Genomic DNA, 21,827 nt, shown 5'->3' on the forward strand with positions numbered 1-21,827 from the left:
TATCTGTAAAACAGGACCTTTAATGTAGTAAAAATGATTATTAATTCTCATTGTTTTGGGAGTAAGAGATGGGAGGAAAGTAGAAATTTTGTAAAAAGCATGCTTACAATCAGCAGAGCACAGAGGGTAGGACTGTGCTGTTTCACGAAGAGCTCTCACTTCAGGTGTCTAAAGATTTTATTATCATACAGAGGAGGAATGGCTGGGTGGGGGCACTCTGGGATAAATCCCAAACTCCAGGTTAGCAGCGTATTCCCATACCAATGGCCATGAATGTCCCAAACGTCCCACCGCTTTGCATCATCGTTTTGCCAACTCCACCCATCAGCTCTCGTCCTCTCATGCCAATCCTGAGATAAAGAAAACCACAGGGATTATATAAAAGCTGAAACCTGACAGGTCACAGACATGCACCCGAAAACATCTGAGACAATCAGCTCATGGTTGCAAATTGTATACTTCTTCAGTCTAAATCTGGGCAATTGTACAGAGACTGGCTGCAGTGCCCTGCACTACTGCAGGGGCTCTTGGGTGGCCCTCACCAATGGCCCATGTGTGTTTTTACCTGCAGTGGAACCTTCCTGCCATACCCTTAGCAGGAATAGCTTTGCATCCTGGTCTCCCAAATACCCTTAATACGGGGGGGAAAAAAAAGTGCTGTCCCAGTATTTCACTTGCCAGAGTACAAAAAGAGTTGTCTGAGCTGTTGTACTGCCATCCTCTCCAGCTGCATTGGCAGTGTTTTTTATACCACCAACTTAAAATTATCTTTCTATTTACTACTGACTCTGTTTTTAATACAGGACACCTGAAAGACCTAGAAACTTCAAAAGGTGTTTCTGTTCTCCAGTTTTCAGTTAACTGAGGTCACACTGAAACAAAAAGAATTGTTCTGTCTCAAGAAACTCTTGTAGTATTTGGCTTTTAAGCACTGCAGTGACTTTAGGGTCTAAGGAATTTCATGCACTTCATTCTTAAAACATGAGATTTTTCCCTCAAAAGTGGTACAGCAGAAGTATGTGTCATTCAAGTATGACAGAACCACTCTCACTGGTTCTTCTAAATCCCCTAAATCTGCATCCTCTACCAGCATTGTGCTGCTTACAAATACCCTCTGGGAACTGAGAGGGAATGGAAAACTTCAAACTCCCGTTGGATTAGACTTTGTGCCTTTTCCTCCTTCACCTCACTATGAAATCGTTGCCCTCGTTTAATCACAGATAAAAACTATCAAACAGAAAGAGTTCTGCTAAGTATGAAAGAGCTGACTTCAGTGATTCTTTGTCATAGGTGATGTGCAAAGCCAGTCAGCAGTGCCAGAGCAAACACAGAGCAGCAAGCATGGCTTGTTTTCATGTCAGCATGCTGGCAAGCCCCAGGGGAAGGTGGAATAAATCCCCTCTCCATTGCACAGTGGGACTGTGCCAATACCAGCCATGGCTCTGCAGTTCAGACTCGGGGGTAGTTTGGTAACTGCCTCTGTGCAGGGCATGGGACACGCAAAGGGACCACAACGGAGGCACTGAGAGCTTACAGAGCACCTCAGGAAGCTTTAGGGCCAGGAGAGGGCTGCCCATGTATCTGCACAGGCAATTCATCCAGTTTCTCCTGGAGCTGATCCTCCACAGCCTCAGCTTCCCAATGAACCTCCGTTACAAGAGGTAAGAAAAGGTCTGTGAACCTGTGAACTCCCGGCATATGGGGGACCCAGAGGTGATGCCCTGCCAGCACCAGACTCACCTGCTGGAGCCCAGGGCTTACTGCAGTAGCTGGAGTCCCAGACAAAGTTCCACTCATGGGACTGGCACAGGACCAGAACAAATCCCTTCCCAACCCCACAGCACGGCCATTTCTCTCTGGCTATTGCCCTCTCACCACCTGTCTGTGGAAGCCAGTTCCTTGGCGTACCTGAGGCAGGAAAACGTGCCGAACAGCGCTCCTGCAGCCATGCCCACTGCAAAGCCCATCATGAAACCCATCTTTATTCTGTCAAAGCAGCTGGGCTGCGACTGCCCATACGGGCCCACGGTCACAGGCATCTAAAAAAGAAAGGACAATCGATTTACTACTTTATCTCACAGACTTATATAACCAAACTGCGCTGGCAGGCCGGCCCGTGCAGCTCAGAGCTTCTCGCGCCTACAGCGCTGGAGGCTGTGCTGGCTCCCAGGCTTGTTTCCTTGCTTGTCAGGTAGGAGGGACAAAGAGGGAACGACGGACTCGTTTTCCCCTCAACAAGCTCCTGAGAGCGCCGCTGTGGCTGCCGAAGCTGTTCCGGGGCCTCATATCCTGTGTGCTCTCCAGTCCCCAGTGAGCAGCGCACGCGGCACCTGACCGAGCCTCCGCTACCGGCCCGTCCTCCCCGGCTGCCGCCGGCCTCGGGGACAGAGGAACGGGCAGCGATCCCACCCTTACGGAGACCAAGGCCAGAACGGGGACTCAGCGAAGGGGCTCAGGCCTTGGCCGCCCCGGGAACGGCGGCCATCGCCTGCCACCCGGCGCAAGAGGTCTGGAGGGCGCTCCGGGGTCCTCAGCGCGCGCTTCACCTCGCCAGCACCCCGTCCGCGCCCAGGCCCCCGCCCCGCCCGTACCTCGCTAGGCCGCACCGCGCCTCCGCCTGTCCGGGCCTCGCTTCCGGCGCGCGCCGTGACGTACAGGAAGAGGCGGGCACGGCCGCGCCCCGCCCATCGCGCGCCATGCTGCTGTGGCGGCGCCTGGCGGCCCTGAGGGGCGAGCGAGTCCCGCGGCGGCTCCGGGTTGGGGGACCGGGACCGGGACCGGGACCGGGACCGGGACCGGGACCGCGACCGGGACCGGGACCGCGACCGGGACCGGGATCGGGATCGGGACCGAGATCAGGTAAGGCCGCGGTCGGGCAGAGCCCGTGCCGGGGCAGGGACAACGCCCCCGCTCCCGCCGGCCCCTGACAGCAGCTTTCCCCCTCTTCTCCCCTCAGGGCGAACCGGCGATGGCGGCGGCGCTCTTCGGCCGCTTTACATGGATGTCCAGGCCACCACCCCGCTGGTAAGGGCCGCGCCGAGCGTGGGAGGCGGAGCGGCGTCCCCAGACTCCCGGTTCTCTCGCCCGAGCGGTCGCGTGTGTCCCGAGCTGTCGGGGGAACGGAGGCGGCGTTCGGCGCCGGCTGTAGCGGCACAGGCTGTTCCTGTCACCACAGGGCAGTCCGGGCATCCCCCGGAAGGGCTGTAGCTACGCCCGGCAACCCCCTGGACGGCCAGCCCCAGCGCCGCAGGGCGGGAGCGAGGCGGAGCCGCGAAGGGGCTCGCACCGACCCCTGCGGGAGTGGGGACAGCTGCGAGAAGCAGGAAGTGAATTCAACCAAAATACTGATCTGACATTTTTCTTAACATTTTAAGACCTTGTATCCTTTCTGCTCAGAAGAAAGGCCAGATTGGATAGGGCTTGGAGCGGCCTGATCTAGTGCAAAGTGTCCCTGTCCGTGGCAGGGGCGCGGACCAAGATAAGCTTTGAAGTCTCTTCCAACCCAAAGCAGTCTGTGATTCTGTTTTCTCAAATGATGCTGTTCTTCTTTGACCTTTGGTGCAGGTCAGAATTACATGCACAGAACATAATTGCCGAATACTTGTACGTAAGATGTAATAGGCTCAAGTTTCCAAGATCTGGTCTGAGCTAAAGCAAGACACTCTGACAGAAGTGCTGCTGGTCCTGTGGCAGGGAGCGTGTCCAGAGGGAACAGAGATGCTTTCCTTTCAGCTTTTCTAAGGTTGGGTGGTTTTTGTTCCACAGGATCCCAGAGTCCTGGACAGCATGCTCCCATACCTGACAGCCTACTATGGCAACCCGCACTCCAGGACCCACGCATACGGCTGGGAGAGTGAGGCTGCGATGGAGAAGGCGAGGCGGGTGAGTCTTCAGCTCTCCACAGTTGTGTTGGTTTTCCTGCTGCTGAGGAAATTCAGGGTCAAAAGAACCTAAAAAAAAAAAAAAAAAAAAAAAAAAAACCAAAGAAAAAAACCCCCCTGTTCTCTGTTGGCTGGATTTAGCAGCTTCCTCTTTGCTTAGTAGATTTATTGCTGTACTTTAGTAGATTTATTGCAAGAAAAAATAGAATTATAGAATATTTCAAGTTAAAAGGGACTCACAAGGATCATCAAGTCCAACTCTGGCCCTGCACAGGATACCCCAACAATCTCACCATGTGCCTGAGAGCATTGTCCAAACACTACTTGAACTATGGCAGGCTTAAGGCTGCAACCACTTCCTTGGGGAGCCTGTTCCAGTGCCTGACCAGCCTCCGGGTAAAAAAACTTCTTCCTGATATTCAGCCTACATTTCCCCTGACACAGCTCTCTCTGTTCCCTCAGCCCCTGTCAGTGGTCACCAAGAGCAGAGAGCTTCCTCTCTGCTGCCCCTCATGAGGAAGCTGCAGCCCCCAGTGAGGTCTAACCCCCATCTCCTCCTCTTCAGACTGAAAAAACCAAGTGCCTTCAGCTGTTTGTTTTACAGGCTACCCACTGGGGCCCTTCACCATTTCATGGCTCTCCTCTGGATAACTTCTAATTGTAGTTCTCTAATAACTTCATATCCTTATATAGATTTGCCCCAAACTGTCCCCAGGACTTGGGGTGAGGCCACCCCAGTGCAGAGCAGAGCAGGACAGTCACCCCCTCGCTCGGCTGGCAATGCTGGGCCTGATGTCCCCCAGGACAGGGCTGGCCCTTGAGGCTGCCAGGGCACTGCTGGCTCCTGTTCCACTTGCCCTCAGCCCAAACTCCCAGGTCCCTTTTCATGATGCTGCTCTCCAGCCTCTTGTTCCCCAGTCTGTCTGGACATCCAGGGTTGTCCAGTCCAAGATGCAGAAGCCAGCACTTGCTCTAACAGTGAGATTAGAGCAACTGAAATGGTAGAAACCAATACTTTAGGCAAAAGTGCCTCAGTATTTTTGGTTTCCTGGAGTCACAAGCATGTTGATGCAGTCATTGGACTAACTCCATATTTTATCATTCTTCTAATCTTAGGTATAGGTATAACTTTTTTTTTTAAGTAATACATAATGGGGTTTTGTCCACTTAAGCTTTTATCTCTTTTATAACAGGTTAATGCTTAATACCACTCTTAATGACTGTGAATTCTTTTTGTATTTTATATTAATGCAGATATAGAGACTATTTGTAGCATAACTTTGTTAAGTACCAGCTGTAATCCCTTTGAGGCTCAAGGGGGTATTCTTGAAAACATTTTGCATGTATTTTGCTGTAGTGAATTCATTGTATGTTTTCTTAACAAGTCAACTTTTTATTTCTTTTTAAACAGCAAGTTGCAGATTTAATAGGAGCTGATTCACGGGAAATTATATTCACCAGTGGTGCAACAGAATCTAATAATATGGCAATTAAGGTAAAAAGTTTATGCCGATTCTTATTTCTTATATTAAAATTATGTGTTTAAGAACTGTATGCATCTCTCAACAATATAAATGTTAATATGTTGGAGTAGGTAGCAAATATTTTCATTCCTGGATTTACTTTTTGTGATACTCTGTTACATATGTGGAGGAAATTCATGGATGAATGTTTTGGTGCCCAGGACATGTTTTTGAGGGCAGTGTAAAATATTTGATGTTTATCTTGCGTACACCAAATACAATCCTTCTGCTTCTGTAATTAAAATAGTGGACATGCAGATTAGAAACTTTTTTCTGATGAAGACTAGGTTGTGTATGTAGTATGTGGTTGTTCTTCTCTGCGTTTATGACTCCACTGTAAAAGCTTTCCAAAAAATGCTTTGGTTAATGGCATCTACAGCTTCTATCAATAAACATTTTGGCAGAGTATTTGAGAAGTGAGATGCTTTGAAAAGCAAGTGCTGATGTAGATATGTAGCATGGATTATGTGTCAGTGCCTTTTAGATTCATGACTTGGGTGAAACAGGAAAGATCCAAATGAATTATATCCAAGTAGTAATTTCTTATTTCAAATCGTTTTGTGTAATGCTTGCTTTCTTCAGTGGTCTAATGCTTGCTTTCTTCAGTGGCCAATTTCTTTTTCATGGACTGTGCCTGACAGGGTGTTGCAAGGTTCTATAAATCCAGAAAAAAGCATATCATTACTACGCAAACAGAGCACAAGTGCGTGTTGGATTCTTGTCGTTCCCTGGAAACAGAAGGTTTTCGCGTCACGTATCTGCCTGTTAAAAAAAATGGGCTCATAGATCTGAAGGTAAGTTGTTACTGACAGAAAGAAACTAAAAATAAAAGAGGTTTTTACTTCAGATTGATGCTCAAGACCTTGTGTCCTCTACATGAAAAAGAGGAAGGTATGATAAATATCACAAAGTAGAATGAGAGTCATAGTTAAATCTGTCAGATCTGGAGAAGGATTTTCTGTTCTGTCTGTTGCCCTACACTTTTTCTCAACCAAAACTTCCACCTTCTATCCCACCATTCAGCTGCTGCTGTGCAGGTGGAGCTGTTGTGTACCCTATAGGGAGCCCAGTACTTGAGGCATTGTTTCAGTGATTACAGTACTTCCTATGTCTGTCCATGAGCCAGCCCTTCTGTGTGTACTGGCTGCAGCCCTGAGATGTAGAAGTTGTATGTTTTTAGTTCATCGTTGACATACTGTAGCACGGGGCAGTGACAGTTTTATTCCTAGTCCCTCACCTGCCATGGAGAGCGGTGGTGTGTGTGATGGGTCCGAGGGATCAGCCTTTGGGCACAACAGTGAGTTGTGTTTTCTGAGCATTTGCTGCAGAAGTGATGTGACCTTTGTATAAAGTGCCATTCCTTTAAAGCCAGCCTCACCTTGGCTAGAAGAGGCTTAAGCTGTTCTGTGGGTGGTTAATTCATTAAAGAAAATAGTTCAGAGAAATGTACAGGATATAGTGAAGCCTGTTGAGACTTGATTTAATCAAGTGGGGTGGCAGGTGCATCGAAGGGTTAGGACATGCACAAATGCAATTAATCCACTCCTCTTCCTACAGGCATTTAATGTTCACATGGGTTAGTGTTCTCCCCACGGCTGTTTGTCAGAACCCCAGGTGTTTGTTGCGAATGAGGGACTGTTGGTTGAGTTGCTGGCAAATTGAAGATGTGCACAGGAATCTTGCTTCTCTGTTAGTCACAATTTTTGTCCCTCTGAACCTTTCACCAGGAGCTGGAGGCTGCGTTCCAGTCAGATACAAGTTTGGTTTCTGTGATGACTGTAAATAATGAAATAGGAGTAAAGCAGCCAATTCATGACATTGGTAAGTACACTGTGGCTTCCAGATGCCATCTAAGGTTGCTTCTGCTTCATTTTAGTTAATGTTTTCATCCCCAAATGGTACTGATGCAAAAGATTAGGTGTAATATAGCTAAGGAAAAATTACTAACATAAATATTTTAAAATAAAAAATGTAATATAAATAAATAATACTGCGGTCCAAATAAAAACTGATTTCAAAAGGGAAATGAGAATGAAATTCAGTACCCTTATGGTGAGCATTGCAGCAATCATTGCTCTGGATGGATCAGCTGCAATTCATTGGACTGTATGATGGATGAACAAATTGCACAGAATAACTGGCCAAAATTGAGCTTATATACTGTAACAATTTCTTGAGCACTTGTAGTGTTTAAGAGAAGAAATGTGCAGGATTTGGAGTGGGAGAGGATGGTGAACGCCACACTTAGACAATCCTTCCCCCAGTATTGTCATATATAGTCATGAACAATTCCTTTGTAGGCCAAAAGGCCACTGAAGAGCTACGCTTCTGGAACAGGAGGCAGGGAGAGGGTGAGCCAGGCTCTGAGCTGGCAGGTGGAGTGACAGGGACCTCAGAGCAGATGAAGGGAGGCCCTGGAGAACCACGGTTGGTGGAGCAAGCAGGGTGAGCGGGTGCCTACATAGGCAGGTCCCTGGATCCCAGGTGATTTGTTGATAAAAGTTTTCTGTGACAGTAACAAAACATATACACATACCCTTTCTGTCCTGGTTTTATCCCATCTGGCAACCAAGCACCTTGCAGCCACTCACTCACTCCCCCGCCAGCACAATCAGGGAGACAACTGGAATGGTAAAAGCTAGGAAACTCATGGGTTGAGATAAAGACAGTTTAATATGGAAAGCAAAAACCATACACACAAGCAAAGAATTCTGTACTGCTTCCCATGCGCAGGCAGGTGTTCATCCATCTCCAGGAGAGCAGGGCCCCATCCCATGCAGTGGTGACTTGGGAAGACAAACACCATCACTCCAAACGTCTCCCCCTTCCACCTTCTTCCTCCCAGCTTTCTATAGTGAAAGCAGATGACATATGTCATATGGTTTGGAATATCCCTTTGGTAAGTTTGGGTCACCTGTCCTGGCTGTATCTCCTCCCAGCCTCCCATGCACCGCCAGCCCCCTCGCCAGCATGGCCGTACGAGGGGCAGAAGAGGCCTTGGCTCTGTGTAAGCCCTGCTCAGCAATAACAAAAACATCTCTCTATTATCACCTCTGTGTTCAGCACAAATCCAAATACAGCCCTATACTAGCCATTGTGAAGGAAGTTGGCTCTACCCCAGCCAAAACCAGCACACCTTCATATTCAAGATATCCTTTCATAAGATGTTGGAGTTTTTAGACAATATTTTGGCTTTGTCTCTGTTCTGAAGTACATACTCTGGAGGATATTGTTTTCTTAGGCTATGGCAGGCATCTTGTTGTGCACCTGATTTTCCTCTTGCTTAGCTGCTGCATTTAATTTTTTCTTCATTAAGCTCAAAGCAGCATTTTTCCCAAGGTTTTTCAAGGTTCCGTTTCTTCATTGACAAGCATTTGACCATCAGTGAGTTGCTTATAGGCCCGAGGACTCTTTTTCTCGTCCTGTGCTTATATTGTCAAGGCCCTTACTATGGTCCCATGTTTAAATGCCAGAGACAGCTGGTGCCAGCTCTAGTTCCCCCAGTATGTTCTCATAACACCTTTATAACAGGTCCAACAGGCCAGGCCCTGGAGCCTGAGGCCCTGTTACCATGTGGCCTGATACTACTGCCTGTGGCCTGACCTTGCTGGACCACAGGAGGACTACTTATCCTGTGAAGTATCATGTTGAACCTCTTGTGCAGAGGAGAGGTCTCGGATGCAGCTGTGCAGATTCTGTGGAAGATGCACTGTGATTTTTTGATAACAAAAATAAATAATATTTATGTTTACTGCCCATGAACAATACCTTACTTTGTTCCTTCGTATATTTTAGCCTGGTGACAGGCTCAGCTGATTTCAGGTAGTAGTAATAAGTGTGTGTGTGAAAATTCTGAGAATGTTTTTGAAGTTGAGTGTTGGAAAACTTGGAAAATAGAGGAAATGGCATAAAAATACTTGGCAAATACAAACTTGAAAGGAAGGTTGGCTTGTACTGGACATTGAGAAGAAAAAGAATCAAGAAAAAGCAATTCTGTCCAACTGTGGAGTCATTGTTGTGTGGAAACTTTGATGTTCCATGCAACCACTTTTCTTAAACTTGTTAGGTGTGGATTTGGAAATAATATCACTTCTTAACGGTAGAAGACTTCTAAACTTCTCAACTGAAGAAATTCACTGTAGTTTTACCTACCTAAACCTGTGCCAAGGCATCAGCTATAGTAGCCTCTGCCCAGCTTTAGCCACTTCACTGTAAAAGAAACATCACAGCCCTCATTTCTACCTCTGTCACCTCAGCTACCTCAATAACCTACTGTTGTTTTAGATTCACTGATGCTTTAGATCCGTTGTTGGAATCTTTGGGATCATAGTGAAAGATAATGTGGTTTTGGTTTGGTGTTTTTATTACAGGTGAGATCTGCCGTGCACATAAGGTGTTCTTCCACACGGATGCTGCACAAGCGATTGGTAAAATTCCTATGGACGTCAACAACATGAAAATTGACCTAATGAGCATCAGTGGCCATAAAATTTATGGGCCCAAAGGTACTCACTGAAGTGCTTTATAGGCAATAAATATATGTTTCCATACCTGCCTTAAGGTAACTACACAAGGTATGAAGTCAAACCCGTTTGTCCTAGTGTCAGTTACTTAAGCTGTAGAAAACTGTTCTGAGTGGTGTTGGACAGACTTCAGAGTAGCTCAGGCCCTGCTGCCAGTGTACAGCTGCAGTAAGTGGATCTTCGGTGCTAGATGGGTCGAGGTAGCTTCACTGAAGGAAGAAACAGTGTTGTATAAATGGTGGCAGCATTACAGCAGTGGGGTTTTCAGGAGTCATCTGCTTGATGTGAAGGAGAACTGATGCTGAAATGATTGAAATGAAATCACTTGGTTATAGGGCAAAGTTTAGACCAGAGTGTGACTTGCAACAAGGAGACCAAAAGGTTTGGTGATTTTTTGATTGTTTTCTGCTTCCAGTGGCTTCTTTCCCCTGACTCCATTTTTGCATTTTCTTTGCAGAATGGGGTTTAATATCCAGCTATGCATTTTCTGGTTGACTCACAAATACTAAAAGTCCAGCTATTATTATTGTCATAGTCTATTTAGTTTGTGACAGTGGGTGTTAGCCAGAAAGGCTAACAGGTTCGCTGTATGCTATGTGCTATTTGGAAACAAAAGACAAAATTCTTATTTTTCAACATGTTTTTTTTCTGCATAAGTTTTGCTGAGGGCTGAAGACATTATATCTGGACAAGGACTAAGTTTTCAACCAGTAACTTTGGACAGATGACAGACATAAATTTTCACAATTTGTTATGCCTGGAAGTTGCAACTGTTCTTCCTGTGGTGACAGTCACTCCTTAAGTGTACCAGGGCACTTGAAGACATAAAAATTTCTAGGTGAGGAGAGTGTTAAACTGACTGGCTATCAAAACTGGCTCATCTAATCCACCCACTGAAAATTGTTGGCACTGATAAGTCTTCCTAATGAGAAGAAAGGGAGAGGACTCCTGGGACTGGTGCTGGCCTAGTAATCCAGGGAAAGAATTTGGAAGTCAGTAAGAGAACATTAGTGAATGCACATAAAAACTTCCGTGCAAAGGGATGAACTTCAGCTGTGTACAGGAATTATGGGAAGGAAGGGAAGTGCTGAGTCCTTGGGTAATTGAAGCACAGTGGAAGAGGCTGAGCTCCCATGACTGAAGCTATGCAAGCCTGAACATGAACACTGGGAACAAACACCATTTCCTAGAAAATGATACTGAACTTGTTCACTTCATTAACTGGACACTCCAGTTAAGAGTCCACATGTGTGTTTGCTGTGGAAATAAGGAATGTTACCAAAGCTTGGAGTCCCTGTTCATAATTTCAGAACTCTGGGCATATGGGTAAAACATCTTTCTTTGTTTCCAAGGAGTTGGTGCTCTCTATGTTCGCCGCCGACCACGCGTCAGGCTAGAACCCCTGCAGAGTGGGGGCGGCCAGGAGAGAGGACTGCGGTCTGGAACTGTGCCCACCCCTCTAGCAGTGGGACTGGGGGCAGCGTGTGACGTGGCACAGCAAGAGATGGAGGTTTGTGCAACAAGATACTTGTCCTGGGTTCCAGAAAATAGTATAACAGCACCATTTAGGTCTTGCATTCCTTACATCTTTTTGCATCCATGTAACTAAATTAAATTTGATTCTCATTTTTAGCATCAATTGAATGTTTTGAGAACTTAAGGGATGTTTTTGGGTAATTGTAAGTTCTTTCTAAAGTTTCTTTTTTCTTGAAGTGGTCTGAATCATAGTTTTCTACAACAAGGCTACAATTGATAGTTTTAGTGAAATACGGCTTTATGTGCTTGTATTCACTTCTGCATTATGCATGTGTATTAACAGCATCTTTGAAATGAATGTTGTGTTTATGTAATGTATATTGAAAAAATAAGACTTCCCAGTCCGTTATTATATGTATTGGACCTATTAAGTATAACTTCGAGTTTACTGCAACTTTGCAACTAAGAATTTCTTTTCTTTTTCCTAGCTTGGACAGTAAAGTTTACTTGCTAGGTCTGGTGTCTGAGCCTCTGTATGCTTCTACACTGGTTTGTGGGCACCAATGCTTTCCTTACAGCTGGAATGTAAAAATACTTACAGTGACAATGGGATGCATAGGCCAGACATCTGCACCCAAAGGATCAAGCTTCTTCCCAGGAGACAGGCAGAATTCCACCATCTGAGCTGGTGGTTATGGAAGTTGAGGCTAGAGAGTCTGCAGAGTCTGAATTCTGCACAAGCCTCTGATCTGGATTCTCCTCCTTGCCTGGCAGAGTTATGGCATTTTAAAACCAACTGGTGTTGGAGCTAGCCTGGTTTTCTTTTAACTTTTCCAAGTGTAAACAAGCATGAATTGCATGTGTGCATGTGGCTGGTTCTGTGTGCTGAAGCTGATCCCAGACCTTACTGCTTTCTTGGTATAAGTGACCTCATTTTTCAGTCTAGAACAAGACACTGCATGTGGACAGTTCCCACTGTGCGGGTTACTTACTGTAAAAGCTGAGTTCATAGTAATTTGCAAGTCTGTGTCTTTCTGTTGTATGGTTAGAGAGCTCCAGGGAAATAAGAGGCACTTGCCATAATAGGTGCCCTTTCTTGGGTAAAATGCATCATCTTCTGCATTGACTAACTTGTCTTTAAACACAGAGAATTCAGTGCTTTTATGAAAGTCAGTTCAGCAGCTTGTGTATGTAGATCTTTCTGATCGGTTTGAAACATTTGTGAAGACTGAGCTAGCTTGGAGCTGAGTGGTTATTCTCTTTTAAAACTAAGTGTCTAAAAAGTGTGTAAAGCAGGCAAAGTTTGACAGTTTAAGTTTCAGCTGTGTTCTTTCCCTTAATTCTGCTTGCAGCTGGTGACACAAAGCAGTTTGAGTGAGGTCAGACTGTACACTGTTTATTATTTGTGTCTTTTCTGGTTTCTCTGCTTAGTATGACCATAAGCGAATCTCACAACTGGCAGAACGACTGGTTACAAAAATAATGAGTGAAGTTCCTGATGTGGTGATGAATGGAGACCGAGAGCACCGCTATCCAGGTAACTCAAGCAAAATTCTGAGCCTGTTAGTACTGTCTGGCTCCTTGGTGTTAATGGCTGTGGCTGAATTATGCACTTGAGCACATGATGCAAGTCCTGCCTTGCAGGGGACAACTGAGATTTTAGTTGATGGTTTCTTTTTTCTATTTCATTTTTTTGTATGTAGGATGCATCAATTTATCTTTTGCTTATGTGGAAGGGGAGAGTCTTCTGATGGCTCTGAAAGATGTGGCTCTGTCTTCAGGAAGGTAGGTGGAATGTATAGGAAGGATAGCAATGTATTTTTGAGAGAAAATAGCTTCTGCTAATGAAGGTAAAAGCTAAGGAATAGTCTCCTCTGAATATTTGCATATTCAGTTAATGAGTCAGACTGGCATTGATTACATTCTAAGGTGGTGTTTAAGTGACACATTTCAACTGAAGGTCAAAGTTACTTATCCTGGAAGAAAAAAAACCAAACAAAACCACAAACAAAACCAAACACAAACCAAACAACAAAAAAATCCTAACAAAAAGACCTCCACAAAGCCACAAAAACTAGCCCAGAAATTCCTACCTACTGGCCTTGCAAACTGGTTATTTGAGTAGCCTCAACTTGTACTGGTGACACTTCAATTCTAAAGGCCACCAACATTTGAGCAGCTTCTGCCCTTTGGCAGGTTTTAACTGCAATTAGTGAGGCTAGGCATGTATCTGAATTAAGTCAGCTCATAATTCCTGTGTTAAATGCAAAAGCAAGAAAGAAAATGACATGTGCTTTTATGGAGCTCTTCTGACTACAGGAGTGACAAGACAAACTTGATGTTTATGATGAAATGAATGGAGTGTAAGGAGGTTCCCCCCTCTTTCCCTCACCTTTGGGAACAAAGTGGTCAGCATAACCTAATTAGAAACTGGTTGGCACTATGAGCAGGAAGAACAAGTCTCCACATGACTGTCTCTGAAGCCAAACACTTCTGTAATGTGAAGATCTTTTCTGAGTGTCTGCTTTGTGCAGTGTGGAGCTGTTTACAGCTCTCCAGCTGGCACTGCGTGTTGCTACCTGTAAAAACTGAGTCACAGCATGTAACCAGTTCTGTATACTGCTGCAAGGTGGAAGCTCTCTCTACTGACAACTGCAATCATCTTGCTCTGGATCCCTCTGTGCACTGTTTTTCATTTATTTGTTCTGCTGCCAAACAGCAGTTTGTGAAGCCTTTTTTTTTTTTCCCCTTTTATGTTCCTGGTATGTTACCTTCTCTGGATAGTTTTTGTCTTTGTCTTTTTTTAACTACCTCCTAATCTGCATTCCTGCTGCCTCTATGGGGCATTTTGTTTATTCTTGTATTCTCTCTCCTTTCCTTATGCTCCTAATTTATTACTCTCATTTCTCGCTAATGCCTGCCCCTTGTATTCTTTTTTCTTCGGTAGCAGAAATATCACTTTACTTGCTTGTATTCACTTGTGGTTTCTAGGAGGCTGGGGAAGCTGATACAGGTTGTTGTAAAGAGGTAAGTGACCTGTTCTTTGTTGGAAGAGATTAAACAAAAGTCTGACATTTCCCTGCCTTCTCTTTCCCAGTGCTTGCACATCAGCCTCTCTGGAGCCTTCCTATGTTTTGCGGGCAATCGGAACAGATGAAGACTTGGCTCACTCATCTATAAGGTGTGTGGAGTGGTCTGCCCTAATGCTTTCAAATATTTTTCTTTCCTGATAAAAGTAAGTGGTAGATTTGTTCCACCCCCTCCATATGCATGTTATTCAGTTCCTTAATGATTTTCTTTTGGTTTAGGTTTGGTATTGGTCGTTTCACTACAGAAGAAGAAGTAGACTATACAGTGCAGAAGTGCATACAGCACGTGAAGAGGCTGAGAGAAATGAGGTGAGAACACGTGAGGTTGAACACAAAGACTTCTGAGGTGTTATAATCATGGGAAGAATTGGATTTATTTGGTTGAAAGTAATTTTTTGCTTCAAAAATCTGGTGGTGTTTCTCTATATCAGCAGTGTCCCCCAAGTGGGTAGGGGCCTGATTTTAACATTAGTGACAAATTTCTAAGGAAGCAAATCTGACACCAAACCTTTTCCCAGATCCTGCCTTTGTCAGAGGAAGAATATGAGTAGGGCAAGCACATAGGGCAGTACCTAGGAGGTTTTAAGCCAGAGATGGTATTACTGAGTTAATGTATTGATAACTTGTTTTATTCTGGTGAAACTGAAAGACTAGTGACTCATCTGGACAGTGAAAATGCAAGGGTTCAGTCCCAGAGACACCAGTGCTTTATGCTGAAAGTGGGAACAGGAAATGAGGTGGAGCACCTGTCCTCTCACCTCTTGTATTTTGGATTGAGGACACAGGTGAGGGCTGATCACCTGAAGCTCACTGACCTCCAGAAGGGCGAGACAGGCAGATAGATATCTCCTAATTCCTTGTGTCATTGATAAAATTGTCTGTTTAATTATTGTTGATGATGTCCTGTGCATTTTAGCTAGGCCTCATTTTTCTTCTTTTCTTTACAGCCCGCTCTGGGAAATGGTGCAGGATGGAATTGACCTCAAAAGCATTAAATGGACTCAGCATTGAGAAAACATTGCTATCTGTGGACTAGATGTGGATTAAAATGCATTTTTCTGTACAGTCTTGAGCAAATTATGCAGCACTTCTGTTTTCTGATGCTTGCAGTTTGAACGGAGAACTACCCTTTCAGACCACAAAATCTAAGAAGCCAAAAATGAAACTAGTCTTTATCGTGGAGAAAGACAGGCTGATGCAACACCCATTGTGTTTCTATTGACACACAGAAATTTATGCTAAAACGTAATTTATTCAGAAATATATTTTCTAATGAGAAAATGAAATCAGCATGTTACTCTCAAGCCAGTGAATCCTGGCAAGAGGTTGCTTCTCAGTGTAACTCATCCCAAGTCACTGCTGTGTTTGCACCACAGACCTGTTGCACATTTGTTCTGTTTGAGGTGGGTATCCTGCAACATTAGCTGGGTTTTGCCTCTCAAATGCCTTGTATTGCAAGAAATTCTCAGATAGGAGGACACTTGGATCTCTAGAGGAAAGAGATGCCTCAGTGTGGCTATGTGCCTTCACAGATAAGTTGTACAATTTTTTTCTGAAGTTGAGTATTTTGGGCTCATTTTCCTTGGTTTTTTTGTGTGTGCATCTTTTGTGTGTGTGTGTGTGTGTGTGCATTAATCCAAAAGATTCTTCTGTGTTCCAGAGTTTATGATACAATCATGATGCACTTTGCTGTCCCCTCCATTGGGTTTTTTCCATGCAATTTTTTCTCAGTGAGGAAAGAAAACTTGAATGACTGGGGGAGGGGATATGCAGAATATGTCAGCTTTGGAGGCAGCGCCAGTTTTGTGGGAGCATGAGTAGTAGCGGTGGTGGGGAGAGCAGACACAGTGCAACATCTTAAGGCAGTCTGGGTTTTGGGTTCTTTTTTTTTTTCTTGTCTTTTTTTTCTCCCCTTGTCATGGGATCTTTGCTGTTACTTGGTTTGTCTGTGGGCCCTTGGTTTCTGTCACTGCAGGGAGTCTGCCCAGCTCTGCCTGTGTATTTTGTCTGGAGATAAGAACACCTGGCACTGAAGTTTTCTTTGTTTCACAGACTGCGCTGTCTGACAAGAGATTCGCATGGGAATCCTTTCCCTGCACCTGCTGGGGGAAGTATCTGTTAAAAAGATTTTGATGAGATTAATTCGTATCAGTGTTTCTCCTTTCTTACCTTTGGTGATCTTTCGAGTAAGAAACCGAACCCTGTATGGCAAAGTGCCTTTTTTCAGTGCGTAAACAAAGAGTTCTCAAATTAGTTGTGTTGATTGGTGGATGCTGTGTTAGCTGCTGAATTTGATATATGCCATAGACAGTATGTACACCTTCAGTTTGGGATGGAATCTACCTCGAGGATCAACCATGTTGTGTAAAAGCCGAAGCTGAATCTCACAAGATGGATTGTTTTACAGAAGCTTGTGCATTTTTTATTATTAAGGACAGATGTAGTTGTTTGTAATGCAAAGCTAATCTTTGGTTGTTCTATTTGAAATGACTAGCTTTAGCAGTTTTAATATTGTAGTGCTGGCACCTTATATTTCATCACAACATGTTTAAAACTACCATATGCATAAATATGTTTTAGCGGTGTTGTATGTACTCTTTTTTCATCCTTGGGCCATATATATTTTCTGGATTAACATGCTTTCTCAGCATGTTTTAGAAATACATGTTCATGAATTGTTCTTTGTGTTTTGAGAATGATAAAAAATTACAGATAAGAATTAAACATGGCTACTGTCAGTCTTTTCAGATCCACCTTTCTGGGTGAACCATACAGGACAATCAGTAAGTTGCTGAATTGCAGCTTTCATTAGGCAACAGAGAAGGATAAACTTTTCTGCAAACACTGTTAGAAGTTTGCTGTCACTGAGTTGACATTTGACTTTTGAAGAGTCATTCTTCTCAAACTCAATGCCTGATCTCAGCTAATTTTTTTTTTTTTAACTCAAATAGCTTAAAATGTGGTTATTTTGAAAAAAAGGGAGCCCCACATCTTGAAGATTCTGACCACCTCTTATGTGATAAGATTTAAAATAGAAATTCTACATGTAAAGGTTAGGGAAACTCATTCATATTAGTAACAAATATTTATTTGAAATGTTTATAGGACAAGATGAGGAAAAATGTATAGTGGAGATACTTTCCCCCATGACAGAAAGAAGTAATGCCAAGGATGAACACCTAGCTGTACCGCACTGAATGCAGTAAAGCCATTGAGGGAGGGGAGCTTCAGTCTATCCCACTCTTACCAGCTGGATGCCAATGTATGGTGGTGCATCATCAGGCTGCACCGTGATCTGAAAAATGCTCAAGGCTGATGCCTTCAAGTGGCTACCTGAAAACAGAGGCTAGACAAAAATAAGAGAATAAAAGTAGGTATTTATTTGAAGGGCCTTCAAAGGTACACCCTGGGCAGTCCAAAGGCTACACCCAAGACGGACACTGGGTCATGAGTTCTTCACACTTTTATAAGTTTGGTCCATTTGCATATCAGGGTTAATTCTCCAATTATAATTGCAGTTAATGATGTAATTACCCCAATTTGCCCCTACTCTTCTCAGGCTTTAGTTTACACATTTTGGGGCCTGGAACAATCAAGGTGTCCTTGGAGAGCAAACCTAGAGAGGGTTTGTTATGTCTGACCAGCATGAGAGGACAGCAGCTAACAGGCCACACAAAACTTCAGAGTTACACACTAGGCAGTACAGGATTTGAAAAATATAAAAGTTAAGACCTAAGGCATCAGGCCTTGGCCTTGATGAACAGCACTTGGGCTCAGCTCCTCTTGAGCTTATCAGAAACATTGCTCCAGGAACTGGTGTTGTCCAATGAGCTCCTGAATTTTTTTTTAACAGCCTTGAAAACTTTTCCTGACTGGCATAATATTCTTGTTCTCCCACTTTCAAAGAGTTTCCGACCCAAAGTGGGGCCAGGATGAAACATTGTTGTGACTAAAGCCCATCTTTTGTGGTCCTATAAACAGTGGCCCTGAGGGAGACCCTTGGGGCTCTCCTGGGCTGCAGCGACCTCCCTGTACTGGGGCCTCTCCAAGCCGGGAACTCTCCCGTTTGCTGCACTGGGAGAATCCCCGGAAGACGGGTCCTGGGCAGATCCCGCACTCTTTGAAGCCACGCCCTTCACTCAGTGAATAATGCAAAAGACATCTGAAGCGAGTATTTCAGTTAGAACCGTGCACGTGCCTGCAGGCCTGTGATCCTCCTAGCAACAGGGAGAGCTGCTGGGATGGCTCTTGTGACTGGAGAGTTGGATGCAGGCAGGGGAGAAGAGAGGCAGTGTTACTCTCTATGTCAATGGCTAGCAGGAGTGCATGGCGCTCCACCTGGGGATGAATGAGGAACTAAGAATTTAGGTGTCAGGATTAAATGGAGGGCAGGGACAGGTGTCATCACAGTGGGGGTCTGCTACAGGCCACCTGACCGGGAAGATGAGCCAATGAGGGCCATCACAGGCAAATAGGAACGGCCTCATGTTTACAAGCCCTAGTTTTCTTGGGGGAATTCAATCACCCTGACATCTGCTGGGGGGAAAACCCAGCAGGGCACAGGCAATCCCGGAGGTTCTTGGAATACACTGATGTCAACTTCTTTCTCCAAGTATAGAGGAGACAATGAGAAGAGGTGCTATGCCACCTTATTCTCACCAACAAGGACAAGCCAGTGGGGAATGTGAAGCTCAAGGGCAGCCTGGGCTGCACTGACCATGAAATGGTGGAGTTTTGGATCCTTGGGGCAATGACAAGGGTGAGAAGCAAGCTCACTGTGCTGGACTTCAGGAGAGCAGACTTCGGACTCATCAGGGATCTGCTTGATATAGTCCTATGGGATAATGCCCTGGAGGGAAGAGGAGCCCAAGAAAGCTGGTTGATATTCAAGGATCAGCTTTTCTGAACTCAGAAGCAATGCATCCCAACAAAGTCAGGCAGAAACACCAGGAGGCCTGTATGGAACTGACAGAGGAAGTGGCTAAGTGCAATTAATCAATTTGAGAAGTCGTGGCAGTCTGGTGAAGTTTTCATTGACTGGAAAATATCCCCGATTTTTAAAAAGGGAAATATGGAAGCCTTTGGGAACTACACCTGCCTCACTGACTGGCTGGAGATTCTCCCTCTGCTGTGAGATCAGTCATGGGCCAGTTTCCAGTCAAATTGTTTCTGCTAACATGTATGCTCTGTGCTTTGAAATGGTACAGTTTCCCAACTGAGTCTCAGGCCAGCTGAGTCCCAAAAAGCTGGCCTGAGACCTCTTCTCTACTACTGACAGCTTTGATGAAATTTCAGGCTGGTGCTTAAGGTCCTGCACTGGAAGGAAGGAAGAAAATGCCAGTTTTTAAAATGGACAATATGAGTGGCTGAGAGAAATGATCCCTCTGACAGCTGATGCTCCTCTGATCTGTCCAAATCAGAGTCACAAAAAAAGGTAGGTCCAAGATGTAAGAGCAAAGCTCATACTAATGAACAATCAGAGCGGGCTTGTGCTGAGTAGGCATAGTAAAACCAACAAAGTGTTTGATTCTAAGAGTAACTACACAGGACCATTAAATCACGTCGTATCTGACAGACAGGTTTTAAGCAGAGATTGGGATGAGGAATGAAGAGAGTATTTCTGGGAGGCTCTGTGAGGATTATTTCTGTTGAACAGTTTTCTAAATGATCTGGAAACAATTAAGATTTGTGGTTGACATGTAGTTATTGGAAAGGAAAATACAAAGTAGTATGAATCATTTAGCAAACTGAGTTCATTCATCCAAACCACAGATGAAGGAATAAGATCAGAGGCTGTATTTATGGAATGGTACCTTTAGGGTCTGGAGAAGCAAAGAACCTTGGATTTGGGGTAATGCTTCCAGACTAATAGTGTAGCAAAAGTATATTGCAAGGAGGAAAACATTTATTTCAAATGTGGAATTGGCACAGTGGATGTGGGTTACCTCAAGCTTTACTTTAAAATGTCCTGTGTAAATTTTCTTCCCCTAGTTGCATACCTAACACCTTTTTTCACTTTTGGTTTAGGTAAAGGAGACACATAAATTAGTGTGCTCCCAATGCTTTCCTAGTATCTAATAAAGGCAAATCCCATTCCTTCCTAAAGCTGTTTTTCTCTGCCTGCCTTCCCCCACATGCATGTTACAGGGAAAACACTGGACACAGTTACATGATCCCTTGTCCTTTAACCCTCTGTCTATCTATGTTTTGCTTTCCATAGATACTTTCCTGCTGCTGTTGATAACTAACTGCATTATGCTGCTGACTTGTCTTTGGTACCCTTGGTCCCTTGGCATGCTCCTAATGCTACTAATACTAGTACTAATAGTAGTCCAGGATTTTGTTCCCTTTCATCCACTCTACAAGCAATCTGCTTCTTGGTCTTGAGTGAACTAGACATTCTTTTCCCAGGAAAATTTGGGTATGGCTGAGAAGGCAGTTGGAGACTTGGTGTAGTATGTCATGGGGATCTGTTCTAGACTTTGCTCCAAGCTGAAGCAAAGACCAGAACACTGCAGATGCAAGGACATGTGCTGGTTCGCAGAAGCTGTCCAGGACACTGGGATTTCCTCTTTAGAGTGCCTTCATGGAGTCTATACAGACACAGTCTAGAGGCCCACTGAGGATTATGGAGCTTGGTCCTGTTTTTTTTTTTGATGGTCTACACAGTAAGCCTCACAAGTCTCTTCACCATACTTTATTTGAGCAACAAAAGTAACGTGGTGACTCATCAAATTGCACAAAAGCTGAAAAGTCTTATTTTTCCTCTGACCTGGGGTGTTCCAGCACTGTCCTTTTGTTATCCTACACTGTCTCCCCACTGCAGGGTGGTTGGTGCAGCTTGGGAAGTGCTATGGTGTCACAGAGTGAATCCCTGGGCTACAGATGCTCCTGCTACGCCTTGCATGACTTAGGCAACCAGCTCTCCAGGGAAGCTGGCAAGCCTGGCTATTGATGCCTCTGGTGACTTCAATCACCTACTTTTCTGGCTGTGTCGGGGTGCATGGTGACAGCCAACCCTGCCTATTGTCACTAGTGCTATAGAAAGGTGAATTACTGGATACTGCCCACAGCAATCAAAAAGAGGTGTGTAACTAGATGGCACACCTGCCAAGACAAAAAGGAGATATTAGCTTGGCAGAACTGGTATTTTCAGGCCATCTATTATCATAAATACCAAACAGAATACAAAACCTGAAAAACTGAGGTTAATAGGGAGAAGATGAGCAAGCGTGGGCTGTTGACTGGGATGGGATGAGAGTAGTAAAGTAGAATTTGGGAGTAGAAAGAGGGGATATACAGGAAAACAAATGAGGGAGTGGAGATTATTATGCT

At 44.6% G+C, this 21,827-nt stretch overlaps 2 protein-coding genes across 3 annotated transcripts; one reads left to right on the forward strand and one right to left on the reverse strand.

The window, feature by feature from the left end:
- Positions 1-159: 159 nt before the first annotated feature.
- ROMO1 (reactive oxygen species modulator 1) lies at positions 160-2,694 on the reverse strand. The gene is made up of 3 exons (XM_042021720.1): positions 2,592-2,694; positions 1,909-2,039; positions 160-350 (listed from the first exon to the last, which is right to left on the reverse strand). The coding sequence occupies exons 2-3, from the start codon at positions 2,037-2,039 to the stop codon at positions 242-244; spliced, it is 240 nt and encodes a 79-aa protein (XP_041877654.1). The 5' UTR covers positions 2,592-2,694; the 3' UTR covers positions 160-241.
- NFS1 (NFS1 cysteine desulfurase) lies at positions 2,661-17,216 on the forward strand. 2 transcript variants are annotated; one of them, XM_042021719.1, is made up of 14 exons: positions 2,662-2,793; positions 2,824-2,859; positions 2,957-3,024; positions 3,766-3,882; positions 5,293-5,376; positions 6,046-6,198; positions 7,132-7,225; positions 9,775-9,909; positions 11,280-11,437; positions 12,835-12,940; positions 13,107-13,188; positions 14,501-14,584; positions 14,712-14,801; positions 15,440-17,216. In XM_042021719.1, the coding sequence occupies exons 1-14, from the start codon at positions 2,697-2,699 to the stop codon at positions 15,501-15,503; spliced, it is 1,368 nt and encodes a 455-aa protein (XP_041877653.1). In that variant the 5' UTR covers positions 2,662-2,696; the 3' UTR covers positions 15,504-17,216. The 2 variants fall into 2 exon arrangements, with proteins under 2 accessions (XP_041877652.1, XP_041877653.1); XM_042021718.1 differs by having other exon boundaries at positions 2,661-2,859.
- The last annotated feature ends 4,611 nt before the right edge of the window (positions 17,217-21,827 follow it).

Source organism: Corvus kubaryi, unplaced genomic scaffold (genome assembly GCF_017639235.1).
Source record: "Corvus kubaryi isolate FWS band 111438036 unplaced genomic scaffold, C.kubaryi_AGA036_p1.0 37157, whole genome shotgun sequence".
In the NCBI taxonomy this organism is placed as follows: Eukaryota; Metazoa; Chordata; class Aves; order Passeriformes; family Corvidae; genus Corvus; species Corvus kubaryi.